The sequence below is a fragment of the Dama dama genome, chromosome 4, assembly GCF_033118175.1.
Source record: "Dama dama isolate Ldn47 chromosome 4, ASM3311817v1, whole genome shotgun sequence".
In the NCBI taxonomy this organism is placed as follows: Eukaryota; Metazoa; Chordata; class Mammalia; order Artiodactyla; family Cervidae; genus Dama; species Dama dama.
Window position 1 is genome coordinate 65427656 of NC_083684.1, and position 18941 is coordinate 65446596.

The 18941-nt window shown below is 41.5% G+C and overlaps 1 protein-coding gene, 1 non-coding gene and 1 pseudogene across 2 annotated transcripts; 2 read left to right on the top strand and 1 right to left on the bottom strand.

Annotated features, from left to right (window-relative positions):
- Positions 1–1226: 1226 nt before the first annotated feature.
- On the top strand, positions 1227–18104 carry LOC133054770 (zinc finger protein 665-like). Its single transcript, XM_061140077.1, has 4 exons — positions 1227–1371; positions 5071–5153; positions 7286–7412; positions 13075–18104. The coding sequence occupies exons 2-4, from the start codon at positions 5139–5141 to the stop codon at positions 15912–15914; spliced, it is 2982 nt and encodes a 993-aa protein (XP_060996060.1). The 5' UTR covers positions 1227–1371; positions 5071–5138; the 3' UTR covers positions 15915–18104.
- Positions 6171–6460, bottom strand: LOC133052390 (ATP synthase F(0) complex subunit C2, mitochondrial-like; annotated as a pseudogene).
- TRNAC-ACA (transfer RNA cysteine (anticodon ACA)) lies at positions 11194–11266 on the top strand. The gene has a single exon. It is a non-coding gene; the product is annotated as a tRNA-Cys (tRNA).
- Positions 18105–18941: the final 837 nt, after the last annotated feature.

Here is an 18941-nt window from a genome sequence, read left to right on the forward strand (position 1 = left end):
GGGAAAACCGTCACTTTACTATACATAGCTTTGTGGGCAAAGTAATGTCTCTCCTTTTTAATATGCTGTCTAGATTTGTCATCACTTTAGAAAATAAAGACCTAAAATATATCACAACTTGCAAATAGAAAGTGAAAATGTCTAATTATATTCATACTGAACATATGATCAATTTGAAATTACATTATGGATATTATTTAGTTTAGTGTAATTTCCTAAACAAGTTTTTGGGAAAGATTCTTGACAGTCGGGCTTCTCTGGTGGCTCAGACAGTAAAGAATTCGCGTGCAATGCACAAGACCTACGTTCAATCCCTGGGTTGTGAAGATCCCCTAGAGGAGGGCATGGCAACCCACTCAAGTATTCTTGCCTGGAGAGTCCCGTGGACAGAGGAGCCTGACAGGCCGCGGTCCATGGGGTCACAAGGAATCCGACACACCTGGGCGACAAAGCACTTCCTCCAAAGTATAGGATAGAGCATTGTAAAGAATAATGCAGTTCTCATCAAAAGAAAAAAATGTTTTTTCTCCTGTTTTGCTTTCTCTTTTTAGGTTATCTATACAAAATTATGGATGCTAGGTAAGCATTGTGATAATCGTTTCACAGTACACATATCAGTTAATTTTTCTCTGTAGCTTAAACTTACACAATGATATTTGCGATTGTAAGAGTTGCTTGTACAACTCCCTTTATGTCACTGTTTAAAGAGTTGGGTTTAGAAAGGGAAATAATTAAAACACGTTGGATAAAAGAAACAATAACACAGTTTATAATCATTTAAAGTGTCTTGCTCTTTTTAAGGCTGTGGTTAGTGACCCAAATGATCACATCCCTCAAGTCCTCCATCTCAGACACCCAGGTACTGACCCTGAGATTGTTGAACTCAGTACTATGCTGAGTTTGCTGTTTTGTAGGGTGTCAGTAGGGAATAGCCCATTTCCACCCAGGGAGAGTTTTGTATTTGTAATATAGAGACTAGTCCCTTTCTTGTTTCTTAAAACTGCCCAAGTTCCCAGATCCCTTAATTGCTTCAGCCTCACTAGCGGGATCTGAGCACAACATGCTGTGACAAACAGCTTTTTATTGAGAATAAACCCTTTTAGTCTTAGGAGGAAGTATCTTGGCTTCTGATATAACTTGAAGCTTTTACCTGAGCAGTGTTACAGACAGCAACTTAATCCTGTCAAGATAACAGGCCCCGCGCCCGCCCCCGTCCGCGCCCCGCTCCCCCCACCAGCAGTGGCACGCAGATGCTCGCCCCGCCCCTCGTCGGAAGCCGCGGCTCTAATACCAAAAGCCCTTTCACACGGACCCGGAAGTTGGAGAGCGCGGAGCCGAGGTCCCCGAGCGGCGCCTAAGGTTCCTTCTAGGGTAAGTTTGTACAGCACCCCCCCGCCCCTGCCGCCCCCTTCTGCCGGCTCACTCGTCCTCAGGGTGTGGGAATTCTCAGCGACCTGAAAACCCTGACATCCGGTGCTCGGCCCGGAATAATCGCTGCCGCTGCCGTTACGGCCCAGTTATCTTTTCGTTTGGGTTTTAAGTGTTTCTGAGGCGGTTTCGGCCCTCGGTCCCCGTGGACACCAACTCTGGCGACATTTTCCTGCTTAAAACCCTTTTTTACCTCTGGCCTCGCCAGGTAAAGCCCTCTCAGGAGTTGGAGTTGCGCCCCTCCCCGCCGCGTCGCCTTCTCGACCGCTGGAGGCAGAGCCCCTCGCCCCTGCTCCCAGCGAGGCCGCGCCCTCTCCCCGGCCCTGGGATTCTGGAGAGCCCGCCCCGCTCCTGAGACCCCTTCCCTCGCAGCCCCTCTGTCCTCGTATCTCCTCGGCCGCTCCTTGTGCCCCGCAGGGCCCCCCTTTCCTGTCAGCCCATCCCCTCACCCCGCGTAGGTAGCTGACCTGGGTCCCTTTTTGACTGCTGTGCAAATGAGGAAGGATGGGCTGGATTGACCTGGAACCTTCCAACAGAGCCTCTCTATTCATGATGAAAAAGATTGCTTAGATCCTATTTCTAAGCTGACCTCTTAGAATGTTTCTTGTACCAGTGGATAGATATGTGCAATTCTGTATTTTTAAAATATTTTACTGCAATCTTATAATAAAGAATTACCTGCATGGTATCAGTTTAACCCAACCGTGAAAGAAAAGCTTCTTTTGCTGAGATACATGACAGATGTTCCTGGTGTTAAATGGGATGGGCAATAAGGACAAACCTGGCCCACTTGCCCTTCCCCCTCCCGTTTCATTATTCAGTTATACCCGGTTCTCTTCACTCAGCTCAGACCTTCTCATAAACGGCTTCTCTCTGGGCCTGAGGGAGCCCACTTGTAACATGGAGATGAGAGACTAGACCGGAAACTCGAAGCGTGAGCAACACTGACCCCTGAAATGATTAGCCAAAGTGGCTGTGTGTCTGTGTGTGGCAGTTCTGGTTTGGAGGGAGTGTCTGGTGGTAATTAGAATTTTAATTAGATCTCAGTCCTCCCTGAATGAAAAACGAAAAGGAAAACTGTAGGATGGAGGCAGGATCACAGGCTACGAATGAGATGACTTCTATGAATTAGGCTAAATCTGAAGGGAGATTTTTTTCACGTCCTGACATTCAGACCTCGGCTGGCCTTTATTTGTTCCTGGAACTAAAGCTTGACTCCTCGTTGTGGCTCCACAGCCTTCTGTCAAACTCAGGGCCCTGTCAGTGTCTCCAGCCTCTTCCTGGGAGCTGACCCTTTGCTCATGGTTCAGCCTGTCGTGCTCTCATTTACCTTTTCTCTGTTTCCAAATACCAAAACCATTTCTGTCTGACATGGCAGTTTCTCACCTTCAAGTCACCCTGGCTCAGGCCCTTTGTCTCCCTTCAAGTCTAGGCTCAGAGAGGTTCCCCATCCCCTCCTAACAGTCTCTCATGTTACCCAGGTTTATTGCCTCTGTATCAGTTGCCATCAGCAGAGATTCTTGCCCTTCTTCATGGGTTATTTTGAGTCCTTCCTGGTTCCCTTCTTTTTAGGGCTCATAGTGTTCCTCTTCTTCCCAGCGTGGTTGGAGTACCTGATACTGGGAATGTCTTTAGATGACAGGACTATGGGTTGGGCTGAATAATCCTCAGGGAAGACCAAGAGAACAGGGCAGGTGATGAAGATGTTTCCCATGTTCTGGACATTTCAGCTGTAATTGACCTTTACCCCATGTGACTACTTGCTTCTTCAAAAGAAGAGCCAAGAAATATAGGAAGTCCTGAAAAGCCCTACAGAACCGGTGTCCTCAAGCAGTGGGCTAAGATATCCCCATGTTTAGTCTGCTGTGTTTAGTCCTCTGTAGCCCCCAGATCTAAGCTCTGTCCATCCAGGGACCAGTCACCATCGTGGACAGCAGCTTTGCCATCTAGGAGTTCATGTGCTCAGTGTCAGCGATTGTGATTTCAGAGCGCTGAGGATAAGCAGAAATCCAAAACCTAACAGGGCAGGAAGGAGATGGGAAATTAGGAGTACTAAAGTTAAGATCTCACAGTGCTTGTTATAAGGTGGTCCTGCTCGGTGGGTATCTCTGGGCCCAACCTGAGAAGAGTGATAAAGTCCTGTGACGTAGGGGAAGATGGCTCCAAGAATCAAGGGCAGCAATGCCGCAGTAATCTGCAGCCTGGAGGTTTGTCCTCTAGAAGATGCAGCTGCAACTCTCTTGCTGCCAGGCCAGTGCCGGGTTCTCTGTTATCCACTACTGTCCCTCCCAAAAAAAGCACCCACACAGGCACAGTACAGAAACCACGGAATCTTAACTGCACTTTTGGTGGTAATGTAAATGGTACTGCTATGTTGGAAAACAAAATGGAAGTTCCTTAAGAAATTAACATGGAAGAGGCCTACAGTCTGTCAAACCCATTTCTGACAGATATGCAAAGGAAAAGCGATCAGTTTTTCAGGGATATGTCCTCAGTCCCAAAAGTGTGACTTGATTTGCAGTAGCCAAGGCATAGACACAGGCCAGATGTCTCTTGACAAAAGAATAGGTAACAAAAGTGTGTTATAGAAATATTTATTATATACTGTATATTCACGAACTATTTTTTCTCTATATATAAATATAAAAATCAAGGGTCCTGCATTTATGCCAAAATGAATGAACCTAGAAAACAATATGCCAGCTTAAATAAGCCTGATGAAGAAGGACAGATATTGTATGTGGAAACTAGAATGTCAAACTCATAGAGCCATCGAGTAATAAGGCTGTTACCAGGAGCTGGGTAGAGGGGGAAATGGGGCACTGTTAGTCAAAGAGTAGAGATTTTCAGTTGTAAACTAAGTAAGTTCTGGGGATCTGAGGTAATGCATGCTGCCTGTAGTGTTTCTATATACTTGAAATTCTCCCAGAGAGACATAATACAGTGTACTCATAGGTGGAAGTGTAACTTACTTGACTATAACAATTATTCAGTGTATGAATCTATCATATGATCACTTTGTACACAGTACGTTTATAGCATTTTTGTTAGTTACACCTTAGTAAGGCTAGGAAAGGAAAGGAGACTTGGTGGGTGCTTTTCTCCTCTGAATGGTGCTCAGTCCAGGCTTCACGTTTCATTGATGAGGCATTTTGCATACCCATGTCTTGTACCCTCTGACCCGAGATTCCCATTCAGGTAGTTTGTGTTGGTCCACAGGTTGTGAATGTTTAAGATGCCCCAGTTCATTCCAGTCTGGATCCCTCACTGAGCATCAGGACTCTTGAGTCCTCTCATTCCTGAGGGCTGAGATCTGGGCTGAGGAGGGGGTGCTGTGTTCTGAGTGGGGATGGATCAGGGCCTTCGGTGTGACCTGAAGGAGATTGCCTGGTCAGCGGAGGTGCCCCCTGCCTGTGTACATGAGACCTCACCAGGAGGGGAGTGTGATCCCAGGGAAAGTGTGGGAAAGTCCTGTGTTGGTCTCTCTGGGGGAGTTGACTGTCCTGAGTCCCTCCTGAGACAGTGGGCACAGGGGACTGTCTGTTCCTCATGGTGAGGGCTTCCCTGTGTGTGTGGTTGGGGCTCAGGAAGGGGATGTGTTGACTCTAAGCATTAAACAGCATGTTTTCACTTTCATGATAGACCTCTGAAAACTTGTGTTCCCTGAGGAAGCCCTGAAGTTGAGGAAGAGGAAAGAAAAGGAGTCAGGCATGGCTCTTTCTCAGGTGAGGTCATATTCAGTCTGTCCTTCCTGAAATGCCCTTCTCTGGACTCGCTAATCGTGTCTGACTCTGGAGTGTCCTGTCTGACTCCTGTACACGTACACTCAGCCAGGGCCTTCCCACAGGGCCTGTCGTCTCCACTTAGATCCCATCTCCCCATGACCTGGTGACCTGGCCCTTGTGAGGAGGCTCCCCTGAGCACCGTCCTGGGCCGGGCTTCTCACCCACGGGTTGGAGACGGGGGTCTCAGTGCTGTTGGGCAGCACGGATTGCTTAGGGCCCCTCTGGATGTGCTGTCTGCTCTGTCAACCAGGGTAAGGAAACTGACCATGAAAATCAGGTATTAATATGCACAATAGCTGGTAAAATCTGGGAATCACATCAGTTGAGACTGTCCTTTCCCTTTTGTGTATCTTGACATCTTTTTAAAATGTTTTTACCAGTTTTCTTTTGGTAGGCTAGTATAGAATCCTGGTGACAAATTCAGCTGAGTATAAGGGATACATTTTTACCATCTGAAACATGCTGAAATACATGTGAATAAAAGGATGATATACAATTGACCAAAAAGTCTGTCAAGAGACAAATCCTCTCATTTCAGTTAATTTTTTATAGATATATATGCATGCATGTGCAAGTCTATGGTTTAGATAGAAGACATCATGATTTGAAAACTACATATTACCTTTTTTTTCAGTTGAAATTATGTTATCAGTATAATCTGTGGCCTTGAAATTTTCTAAACAATCCTCTTAGTGTTTTAAGTAGTAAGTTGCTAACAGTTGTGTTTCTGTATCCACGTCTATAATGACCTTTCATGCCATTCCACATTGTTCAGCTTGGACTTTTTTTTTTTTCACATTAATACAATATTTATTTGCTTTACTTCTATCAAACCCTGAGCCCACCACTGTCCCCAGGCTGCCTGGGGAGTTACAGGAAAGGGAACACACAAGGCAGACACAGGAGAAAGAACTGTGGGAGGTGGAAGCAGCTCCTTCATGTCGTGAGGAAGATGAGCTAGACCACCATCAGGCAAAAGGGCCCCATGGCCTTTGAGAGGGCCAAGCCCAGGGCGTAGAAGAGCTACTGTTTCAGAGAAGGGTTCCTGGCATAACAGTGATGAAGCTCCTGAACACGGTCCCACTTTCAGCCCTGGAGCCAGCCTCCCCTGCTCTCGCAGCTCCCAACTCCAGGGCACTTGGCTTCTGTGTCAAAGTCCCTTGAAATGGCGCTGGTTTGGAAGCTGCGGCTAGGAATGAGTGAGATGGTCCGGGGACCCGGGGCTGCCAAGCTGCCGTGGCCCTCATCGGTCAGTGTCTCCGGTCCTGAGAACTGCTGCCCCTGCAGAGAAGACAGAGGGGCGGGGAGGAGGCTCACCTTGGACTTCTTTCAAGTTTTCTTTAGGAGCCCTCTGTCAAAGGAGTTTTAATGTTCTCCATATTACTTAACTGTTAGATGCTTAAGCTTCAGTTGCTGAGCCCAAGTCTCTGAGTTCAGGTGCTTAGTGTAACATTTCTAACCTTCTTGATCTGAGTCGAGTTTCTCAGTGTGTCTGTGACACGGTTTTTCTTCTGTAAGGTGGGAGCAGATCGTTCTTCAATGAGCTATTATATTGATGACAGGTTCTTGCCAGTAAAGTACTTATTTAATGTTTAGAGTAATACTACAGTAATTTAGAGTAACAAGAAGCCTTCAAACACTTTTGGTCCTTGCTGCTATTACCGTCGTAAGTGAAAAATTTGACCTTTTCATTAAAAGTGCTGTGGCTTCATCATCTCTGAAGACACCACTCATGCTGTACCTCATCTGCATAATGAATTGCACTCACTGGGTAGAACATAATATCTGACACTTCTGTATAGCCAATACAGTGTTGAGTTTTATTTATATATAGTTCATGGATTTTGAAGAATGATGAAAAATCCATATTAATGGGAGGATCTCATAAGGTCTTATGAAAAAGCATAAGAAATTAAAATTAGAGATCCATGATTTCTCCAGATACCCCTGCATGGATCTGTTAGAATAGATGCTTCAATGAAGTCAATCCTTACCCCTTAAATACCCTTTCTCTTTTGCATGAAAATGAGAACTTTTCATGGCCCTTTTGGTGACATGTGGTTTCATTTCAGGAACGACTGACCTCTGAGGATGTGGCCATCGAATTCACTCAGGAGGAGTGGGAATTCCTGGACCCTGCTCAGAGGGCCTTGTACAGGGATGTGATGCTGGAGACCTACAGGAACCTGCTGTCTGTGGGTGAGGATGACTTGCTTCCAGAGCTGCCGTTGGGTATCTGCATTTTCCCTGTGTGCCCCTTGGGAGGCCCTGATGTCTTTCATCTGAGCGTTCTGGTGACTTGGGCATGACACAGCTTGACAAGGTTGAACTGACCCTCTTCAGATGCTGTGTCCGTTTCATGTCACATCTGAGGTTGTCCCAGAGCTTAATTATGTACAAAGCTCACTGGCACATGTTAAAAAAAAAAAAACCGCGAAAACCCCGATTTCCTATTTTCTACCTTTTGACTTTTGACTCAGTGTTTAAAAAAATGCACAGCACTTTAGATTTCTTTCTTCTGATAACCCTGAATATCTATTTCTTTTTGTTTGTTTTTGCTTGATTGTTTACTTTTTTTGGCTGCACCATTCTGCATGTGGGATCTTAGTTCCCTGACTAAGGATCAAACCTGCACCCCCTGCATTCGAAGTGCAGAGTCTTAACTACTGGATCACCAGGGGAGTCCCAGAATTTCTGTTTCTGATCTGAATATTATCTCCACATTGGAGCAGGGGAGAAAACTCTGGACAGTGGGGAGTGATATAAAAATAGCCATAGATACAATGTATAAAGAAAAAGTAGTATCTCAAAAGGGCTGTCTTTTCTGTTGAGGAGTAGGACAAGCTGGTGGATTGGATCCTCTGTGTTTGTTACTTAGGAAGATGTAAGAAGAGTGGGTAGAGAGATCGTCTTTTTGATGCTAGATCCTACAAGGGGAGCATATGTGAATCTTGCGGGCTCTTAGCTTGCCATCTGTAGGTCGAGCGCATGGTCCCATCTCAAGATCCTGTAATGTCTGACCTTCCTGTTGTATTAGTTTTACTCTTGTGCTGCTCTAGCCAGTCTGGGAATGTCAGCTGTGCCCAATGTTACATTCTCCTTTCTTTGTATCATTTTACTTCTTAAATTTCTTTGAAATAGATTCCTGAGGGTCTGAAATTTTATCTGGTTTCCTTGCTGTGATAATCCACCTATGTTTAATTGGCCGCCTCTGGTGAGTCTCTGTGGAGTGGATTTACTAGGTAACAGAAAACTGTGATGGAGACACTATTCTTAATGTTATTTTCTTGCTCAGTTCAAAGTCACCACTTGAAGCTATCCAGTAGAGTGGTCAGTATATTCTAAGATGATGAGAGAGAAAGTATCACGAGAGCCTGATGCATCTTTCCAGGCTATTTTCTGGCTTTGGAGACTCTGTCAGGGGCACGATGACAGTGTTATTCATGTGTATCAAGGACCATATATTTTAGCCTCTGTAAATGGTATGGGAATTTATCCCAGGACAACTTTGTCCCAGTTCACATTCTCATATCTATGAGGCTATTGGCTGCACTGTTGTTCTGTGCATTGTAAGTATTTTTTTATTTTATCATTGAGTTCAAATTTCTTTGCTACTCTTAGTGTTTCTGTTTTGTATTTGCAATGCGTTGGATGGTTGATTGGGGAATGGTCCCTACAGTGGAACTGGTGATCAGTCCCTCTTAAAATTCTTTGTGTATTCTTTGTACTCATTTACTATCAGATGTATGATTTCCACATATTTTCTCTTTTACTGTTGATTGTGTTTTCAAACTCACTGCACTTTAATGGACAGTAGTTTATAATTTTGATATAGTTCACTTTATTAATATCTGGTTTTATTTTGTGGCCTGTGCTTTTGGTGTTATATCTGGTAAATCATTTGTGGGTCCAGTTTCCAGAAACATTTCCTGCACATTTACTTCTAGGAGTTTTATACATTTGGGACTTCAGTTTAGGTCTTTGAACCATGTTGAGTTCACTTTTGTCTTTAGTGTAAGATAATGTTCCAAGTAAATTGTTTTGCTGGTGGGTATTCAGTTTTGTCAACATGTCTTGTTTCATAGACTGCTTCCCCCATTTAGTAGTTTTTACACCCTTGTGAAACATCGTTTGAACATCTCCGCAAGAGGTGTTTTTGTTTTTGTTTTAACCATTCTTTTTAGGTATGCTGCTGCTGCTGCTGCTGCTAAGTCGCGTCAGTCATTTGTGACTCTGTTCGACCCCACAGATGGCAGCCCACCAGGCTCCTCTCTCCCTGGGATTTTCCAAGCAAGAACACTGGAGTGGGTTTCCATTTCCGTCTCCAGTACATGCATGCATGCGTGCTAAGTCGCTTCAGCCTTGTCCGACTGTGTGACCCCATAGACGGCAGCCCAGCAGGCTCGTCTGTCCCTGGGATTCTCCAGGCAAGAATACTGGAGTGGGTTGCCTTTTCCTTCTCCACTGTTTAGGTATAGTTAATTTACAGTGTTGTTTTTCAGTTACACGGCAATTTACAAGATACTTAATATAGTTCTCTGAGCTATATCGTAGGTTCTTGTTGTTTATCTATTTTGTATATATATTAGTTTGTATATATTCAGATTCCTAATTTATCTCTCTCTTTCCTGCCCCCGCCACCGTCCTGCACTATCCCCTTTGGTAAGCATAAGTTTGTTTTTTATGCTGGTGAGTTTATTTTGTGAATAAGTTCATTCATATCATTTATTTCAGTTCAAGATATACTATCCTATGATATTTGTCTTTCTGTGTCTGATTTCACTTAGAATACTCCCTCAGTCTATATTGCTGCAAAAGGCGTTAGTTCATTGTGTTTTATGCTGTGGAGGTGGCAACCCACTCCAGTGTTCTTGCCTGGAGAATTTCATGGACAGGGGAGTCTGGTGGGCTGCAGGCCATGGGGTCTTAAAGAGTTGGACACGGCTGAGCTACTTTCACTTCACAGTATTCCCTTGTATATATGTAACACATATTCTTTATCCCTTTGTCTGTCAGTGAATATTTAGGTTGGTGCCATGTTTTGTCTGGTATAAACAGTGCTGCTAAAAACATTGGGGTGCATGTATCATTTTGAGTTAGTTTTCATCCTTTCTGGATATATGCCCAGGATTAGAATTGCTGGTTCATGTGATAGCTCTATTTTTAGTTCTTTATGGAACCTCTATGCTATTCTCCAAATTGGCAGTACCAATTTATGTTCCTTCCAACAGTGTAGGAGGGTTCTCTTTCCTCCACACCCTCTCAACCATTTATTGTTTGTAGACTTTTTGATGGTGGTCATTCTGACCAGTGAGAGTTGATTTTGATTCGCATTTCTCTGATAAGTAGAGGCGTCGAACATCGTTTCAGGTGACTTTTGGCCATCTGTTTGTCTCCTTTGGAGAAATATCTGTTTTGATCTTCTGTCCAGTTTTTGATTGCAGTATTTGTTTGTTTGTTTTGATATTAAGCTGTATGAACTGTTTGTATATTTTGGAAATAAATCCCTCATAGGTAGCATCATTTGCATATATAGTCTCCTAGTCCAAAAGTTGTATTTTTGTTCTCTTTTTGGTTTCCTTTGCTTTGCAAAAAGGTTTTAAATTTCATTAGATCTCATTTGTTTGATTTTGCTTTTATTACCATGACTCTAAGAGAGCCAAAAGAAACTTTGCTGACATTTATGTCAATGTTTTGCATTTGTTTTCCACTATGAATTTAATAGTATCTGGTCTTGCATTTAGATGTTTAATACATTTTGAGTTTATTTTTGTATGTGGTGTTAGAGAATGTTGTAATTTCATTCTTTTTCATGTAACTATCCATTTATCCCAGCATCACTTATTAAAGAGACTTCTTCATTCTATATTCTTTCCTCCTTTGTTATGGAATAACTGACTGTAAGTAAATTGGTTTATTTCTGGGTTTTCTATCCTGTTCCAGCAGTCTGTGTTCTGTTTTGTGCCATTGTCATACCACTTCCCTGGTGGCTCAGACGGTAAAGCGTCTGCCTACAGTGCAGGAGACCCAGGTTCAATCCCTGGGTCAGGAAGATCTCCTAGAGAAGGAAATGGCAACCCACTTCAGTACTGTTGCCTGGAAAGTCCCATGGACAGAGGAACCTGGTAGTCTACAGTCTATGGGGTTGCAAAGAGTCAGACACGACTGAGCAACTTCACTTTCACTTTGATGACTGTAAGTTTGTAGTATAGTCTGAACTCAAGGAACATGATTCCTCCAGCTTTGTTCTTCCTTTTCAAGACTGTTTTAGATATCAGAGTCTTTTGTGTTTTGGTACAAATTACGTTTTTCTTTGTTTTCTGAAATATGTCATCATTAATTTGCTAAGGGTTGCATTGAATATGTAGATTGCCTTGGATAGTATGGTCATTTTGACAGTGTTACTTCTTTCAATCCAAGAACATGGTATATGTTTCCATCTGTTTGTGTCATCTTTGGTATCAGTCATCAGCTTCTTACAGTTTTATGAGTACAGTTCTTTTGACTTTTTAGGTAGGTTTATTCCTTAGAATTTTATTCTTTTCTATGAGATGGTGAATGGCATTGTTTCATTAATTTCACTTTCTGATATATAATTATTAGTGTGTAGAAATGCAGCACTTTTCTGTATATTTAGTAGCCAGCAAGTTTACTCTGTTCATTGATGAGGTCTAGTAGTCATCTGGTCGCATCTTTATCTACATTATATCTTTTTAAATTTTTATTTTTTAATTGAAGGATAATTGCTTTACAGAATTTTGTTTTCTATCAAACCTCAACTACATTATACCTTGTATGCTTTTCACTTGCAACATTTTTCAGCAATACTGTGTCTGACCCTAGTCAATAAATATACAAAGCACTCACTTTTTATTTATTATATTTTTGTGCCATTTAACCAGGTAATTAAGAACAGTGCACAGCTAGAGATTAGCCTTCCTTGGTGGCTCAGTGGTAAAGAATTCACCTGCTAATGCAGAAGATGCAGGTTTGATCCCTGAGTCAGGAAGATCCCATGGAGAAGGAAATGGCAACCTACTCCATTATTCTTGCCTGGGAAATCCATGGACAGAGGAGTCTAGTGGGTACAGTTCCTGGGGTTGCAAAGACTCAAACAAACTGAGTGACTGAACAACAACAACATAGGCAGGGATTGCTTTGGCTCTTGACTCTTAGAAAACTGGTGAATATTTTACATCTCAGTTTATGTGTCATTTACAGATGATGGTCCTTTAGTGTGTATTCTGCACTACAGCTGACACATACTACTTGTTAACATTGTAAAATGCCTTTCTGTTTGGGTACGTAGATCTATAGCAGATTTAGAAAACTATGTTGTTTCCAAAAAATTGTTTTAGTCATATTCTTCATTTTCTCATTTCTTTTCAATTGTAAACAACCAATTATGAATAGTTAATTATTAATTGGGTAAGCTTGGTTTTGGATTATTTACTGTTACAATATATAATATATTGTTTAGAATTTATTTATGTACAGTAAGTATGCAGAATACAATGGTAGTGTAATATTTTTCTTTTCAATTTGAGACAACTGTCGATTGATATGTTCCTAGAGGTCCTCATAGAAAAATACTCTGTTTTTGAGAGTGGGCATAAGATTGTCCAGTGTGAGTGCGTTTGGCATATGGTTTTTAAAACTAGGTTACCTTAATGGTGAATTTATGTTATCATGCTTTCTTAAGTTAAGAATTCTATTCCTTTAGTGTTTCTAAAGACTTAAGGTCATCATTGTCGTGTTTCATAACTTGGTATAAGTATTTTGCTGTCATAGATACTCTACATGAAACATTTATTTTTGAATCATGGTGAGCAGGATACCTATGGTTCTTTTTATCTTGTAGATATCTCTCCTACACATGTGATCAAGCATTTACAACCCAAAGTGAACAGTGATAAACGAGAACCATTCCAAACGTTGATGCTGCGAAGACCTGAAAGCCATGAAATCAAACATTTTCATCTTTGGGAAAGTCAAGAAAATATGTGTGACTTTGAGTGTCAGGGGAGAGATGACAAAAGAAATTACAAAGGAACACCTGTAAGCCTTAATGGAAATGTGCCTGATGGAAGAGATTCACATGATAGAAAGGATGCAGGAATGACGCCCTTTGGAAACAGGCTTGGGTTTAACTTTCAGGATAAACTGCAGATACTTCAAACTGGCGGGATAACTTCTGAATATAATGAAGTTGAGAGGTCTGTCAACAACAGTTTCTCATTTTCACCACTTCAAAGAAGTCCTCCTTGTTTCCATACCAGTGTTTCTAATATATATGGGGATGATGTTATGAATCCTTCAGTAATAACACAAGACCTCAAAGCACACAGGGTAAAACCTTACAAATGTGATGAGTGTGGGAAAGCCTGTCTTAAGGGCTCATGCCTCATTAAACATCAGGCCATCCATGTAAGAGAGGAATCACATAAATGTGAAGTATGTGACAAATTGTTTGATCAAAGTTCACAGCTTGCACATCATTTGAAAATTCATTCTAAAGTGAAATGTTACAAATGTAATGAGTGTGGCAAAACCTTTAATGATAGCTCCACCCTTGCTAGACATCAGATAATCCACTCAAGAGCAAACTTACATAAATGTGATGTATGTGGTAAAATCTTTGGTCAGAATTCATTCCTGGTAAGGCCTCAGAATATCCCTGCAAGAAAGAGAAGTTGCCAATGTAATGAGTGTGGCAAAAGCTTTACTGACAGCTCAAAGCTCAGGAGACATCAGAAAATTCATACAGGAGAGAAATTATTTAAATGTGATATATGTGACAAAGTCTTCAGCCAAAATGCATACCTTGCTGTTCATCAGAGGGTTCATACTGGAGAGAAACTTTACAAATGTAATGAGTGTGGCAAGCACTTTAGTCACTCTTCACAGTTCAGAAGGCATAAGAGATTTCATACTGGAGAGAGACCTTACAAATGTGATGAGTGTGGCAAGTCCTCTCATCTCAAGTCAGTCCTTTTAAGGCATCAGACCATTCATACTGGAGAGAAACCTTACAAGTGTGATGAGTGTGGCCAGGCCTTTCATGTAAAGTCAAGCCTTTTAAGGCATCAGACAGTTCATACTGGTGAGAAACCTTACAAATGTGATGAGTGCGGCAAGGCCTTTACTGACAGCTCAAACCTCAAGAGACATCAGAAAATTCATACAAGAAAGAAATTATTTAAAGGTGGTACGTCTGACAAAGTCTTTAGTGAAAATGCACACCTTGCTGGTCATCAGAGGGTTCATACTGGAGAGAAACCTTACAAATGTGATGAGTGTGGCAAGCACTTTTGTCAGTCTTCACAGATCATAAGTCATAGGAGATTTCATACTGCAGAGAAACTTTACAAATGTGATGAGTGTGGCAAGGCCTTTCGTGTAAAGTCAGTCCTTTTAAGTCATCAGACAGTTCATACTGGAGAGAAACCTTACAAGTGTGATGAGTGTGGCAAGGCCTTTCGTGTAAAGTCAGTCCTTTTAGGGCATCAGACAATTCATACTGGTGAGAAACCTTACAAATGTGATGAGTGTGGCAAGGCCTTTCGTGTAAAGTCAATCCTTTTAAGTCATCAGACAGTTCATACTGGAGAGAAACCTTACAAATGTGATGAGTGTGGCAAGGCCTTTCGTGTAAAGTCAATCCTTTTAAGGCATCAGACAATACATACTGGTGAGAAACCTTACAAATGTGATGAGTGTGGCAAGGCCTTTCGTGTAAAGTCAATCCTTGTAAGTCATCAGATAGTTCATACTGGTGAGAAACCTTACAAATGTGATGAGTGTGGCAAGGCCTTTACTGCCCGCTCACACCTCAGGAAACATCAGAAAATTCATACAGGAAAGAAATTATTTAAATGTGATATATGTGACAAAGTCTTCAGCCATAATGAATACCTTGCTGGTCATCAGAGGGTTCATACTAGTGAGAAACCTTACAAATGTGATGAGTGTGGCAAGGCCTTTCGTGTAAAGTCAAATCTTTTAAGTCATCAGACAGTTCATACTGGAGAGAAACCTTACAAATGTGATGAGTGTGGCAAGGCCTTTCGTGTAAAGTCAAGCCTTTTAAGGCATCAGACAATTCACACTGGTGAGAAACGTTACAAATGTGATGAGTGTGGCAAGGCCTTTACTGCCAGCTCACACCTTAGGAGACATCACAAAATTCATACAGGAAAGAAATTATTTAAATGTGATTTATGTGACAAAGTCTTCAGCCGAAATGAATACCTTGCTGGTGGTCATCAGAGCGTTCATACTGGAGAGAAACCTTACAAATGTAATGAATGTGGCAAGCACTTTAGTCAGCCTTCACAGATCATAAGTCATAAGAGATTTCATACTGGAGAGAAACCTTACAAATGTGATGAGTGTGGCAAGGCCTTTCGTGTAAAGTCAACACTTTTAAGTCATCAGACAGTTCATACTGGTGAGAAACCTTACAAATGTGATGAGTGTGGAAAAGTCTTCAGTCAAAAACCACATCTTCGCATTCATTGGAGAATTCATACTGGAGAGAGACCTTTCAGATGTAATGACTGTGGCAAGTTCTTCAGTCGAAATTCACACCTTGCAAGTCATCGGAGAATACATATAGAGAAACCTTTCAAATGTTTCGAGTGTGGAAAATCCTTTACTCAGGTCTCAGCACTCACTAAACATCAGAAAATCCATACATGAGAGAAACTTATGTGAATGTGGTATATGGTAGAAGTCTTCAAAATTCAAAGTTCAAACTTCACACCCTACCGTTGGTCAGAGAATTCATACTACTGAGGAACCATACAAATATGATGAGTGTGGCAATATCTCAGGCTTCATGAGAAAATTCATACTGGATAGAAGCCAGATATATACGTATTTATTAGGTCTTTAGAACATGAATTCATTATAGAAAGATTCCTCACCAGTTTCACAAATGTGAAAAAAAAAAAAAAAAAAAAACCTGTCCTTACAGCTCACATCTCACTAGTAGTATCAGAGTATTTATCCTGTAGAAAACACACAGCAATGTAATGTGTGTGGCAAGGATCTTACCCAAAAGTCACAAGATAGGAACATAATGGAGCCATACTTCCCAGACTCAGTGGTTGTGGCAAACCTTTACCTTTTTCACTTTATGTATTCTCTGATGACTTTAGTTCAGGTACTCAGCAACTGCTGTAAGTCCATAGTTGAAGAGAAGCTATAGAGATCTTTTCGTGTAAAAGAAACCCGAATTCTAACTCAGCAAAGATGATTCTTTGGGACAGTAGTCCAGCATCTTTTTGGTCTCCTGGCTTTCTGAATAAAGTCAATATTCCCTGCCCAACAAGTAATCTCTCAGTTTATTGGCCTGTTGCATGGTGAGCTCTAAGAGCTTGGCTTTGGTAATACATTGATCAAACGCATTTGCTACATGTGTTTCATGATGGTCTCTGGGAAGGAATCAGTGAGATGAAGGGGCCAACTTCATTAGATACGATTCATTCAGATCCGTGTTTCCTGGAGAAACACACAGCTTGAATTCTGAAATTCAGTAGTGTGTGTGAATTAGCAATAGGGAGGGTGGAAAATAATGTAAACCTAGGACATGACTCATCATGGTCAGTGAGATCAGGAAGCCTTTCCATACACAGTCCAGCCTGTTATAAAAGATAATGTTCTACCAACTAACCTTGAACAGAGTAGGCAAGATGTTGAAAGGACTGGGCTTTTTGTAGGAGGAGAGGGACAGTTACCAGGGACCAATGGTGTGCTAGGAACAATGCATAGGAAAAGGGTCATGTTCTCCATTGGATAGAAATAACTGTTGTATGCATGATTAAAGAAGAGTTACTCTTATCTGTGGAAGTTGAATACAGAGCTGTTTGGGACCTGGGGACTGGAGTCGACGAGAAGAAGAACGCAGGGGACCCAAGTCTCGAGTGAGACAAGTGTGCTGCATTTGCAGAAATGCATGGTTATATATGTTCATAAAGGGCACCTTTAAGGCAGTAAAAAAAATTGAGCAGAAACAAAGCCAAGCAAATAATAATCTTCAAAGGCCCAGAAAGCATTCCATATTCTGAGTAAGAGGGGCATAACTGAATAGATTACCTGTAAGTAAAAGGTCACTGAAGGGAGTCACTGAAAGGAATCCAAGCAGGTTCCCTTTCTCATGATCTTAGTCCTGAGAACTGCGTGCAGCTCTGCTCTTTCCTGTTTTTCAGGAACTGATTAGGAATAGAGAGTCCTTGAGAAATGGCCCACAGAAGAAGAAAATAACATATTGGATCCCTTAAAGTTGAATGTCCCCTGACAGTTCACCCTTTTTTATTATTTCATGATTGGGGGTGACTGTTGATACTTTTTATGAAAAAGGCCCTGACCAATTGAGTTTGTTTAGTTTGAACAATTTTAGTTGAAAGGCATTGGTTTATTACAAGTGTAATCACCAGGATGATTATCAGTGTTAATAGTTCCAGATGCAATACTATGTGTAATGCCTTGAAGCCATCTTAGAGGGTCTAGCCCAGATAATTGAGCAGCGAGCTGTTCAGCTAAGGTTTCCAAATTGTTGGAAGAGGGTAGACTCTTAGAGAAGGTTTCAAGGATTTCCTTTTGCAGCAATTGTACATTTAAGGAAGCATTGTCATGTATATCTTACAAATGAAATTTGATTTGTTCTGAATTGTAGGCACTATGGTTGAACCGAAAAATTGAGTAGAATTCCAATCAATTTAATAATGCTTGTTTTTGTGAATCTATTAATTGATCTCCAGCCCATTGGATGGCTGTTTTTAATTCCTGAATTTTATCTTGAACTTTTTCATCTATCTGAACCTGAGTCACCCAATAGTATGAGCATATTTAATCCAATTTTTAATAAAGCTTTGTGTTTGATTTGAAGTTTGTAAAGCAATGTCTGTGACAGCAGCAGTGATGCAAATGGCTATCAACCCCTAAATGCAAGAATCAACCATCTCGTTGCAGTAATTTAGTGAGTAACTGGGAAGCAGGTCTTGGCATGAGACCCTCTTTCCAGGGTTATTGGCGATCTACTGGCAACCACAGACTACGTCGAGATCGAAGAATCAAAAGGAATTTGTTTTTTTGGAGAAATAGAGGAATTAAGACAAGTATACAATTTGCAGTCTATACAAGCCTCAGAAAATAACGTCTTATTAAATTTTAAGTTTCCTATGGCTACAACAAAAGGAAGGGGAACACAAGCTTGTATAAAATATGAATGATTATAATGGAAGGAATAGTTACTATGACTATGACTGGTCCCTGTGAAATATCCAGTCCAAGTTCCAAGTTTTTCAGTGTTTGTAGCAAGTTTCCAGATATCCCATTGTTCAGGCCCAATTCGTTTAGTGAGTCCGTTTTGAGGGCGAGGAAGTACCATTCCTCCATCAAGCCATCCAAGGAGTCCTTTGTCATGAAAGTGTTCATTTGAACTGTTGGTAATTTTCCATGTTACTTGAGTAACATAATCACACATAGTACTGTTAATATCATCTGAGCAGTTAGATAACCACATACCATGGGTTCCCCAATCAACAATGGTGTAACTGGCCACAAACATTAATTTCCATGCTTTAGCTTGACATGTATCTCAATAAACAGGAGTATATTTAAAATCCTTATAAGTAAATCCCTTCCAACTTTTGTCCTTTTCCTAGAGTTTTGGTAGTATTGACATGGTTCTCATAAGAGGATAGGGCAGTAAACAGTCTAAAC

Coding starts and splice junctions, on each gene's coding strand:
- LOC133054770 (XM_061140077.1), top strand. Junction 7,413..13,074: donor CAGGAACCTGCTGTCTGTGG/GTGAGGATGACT, acceptor TTTATCTTGTAG/ATATCTCTCCTACACATGTG.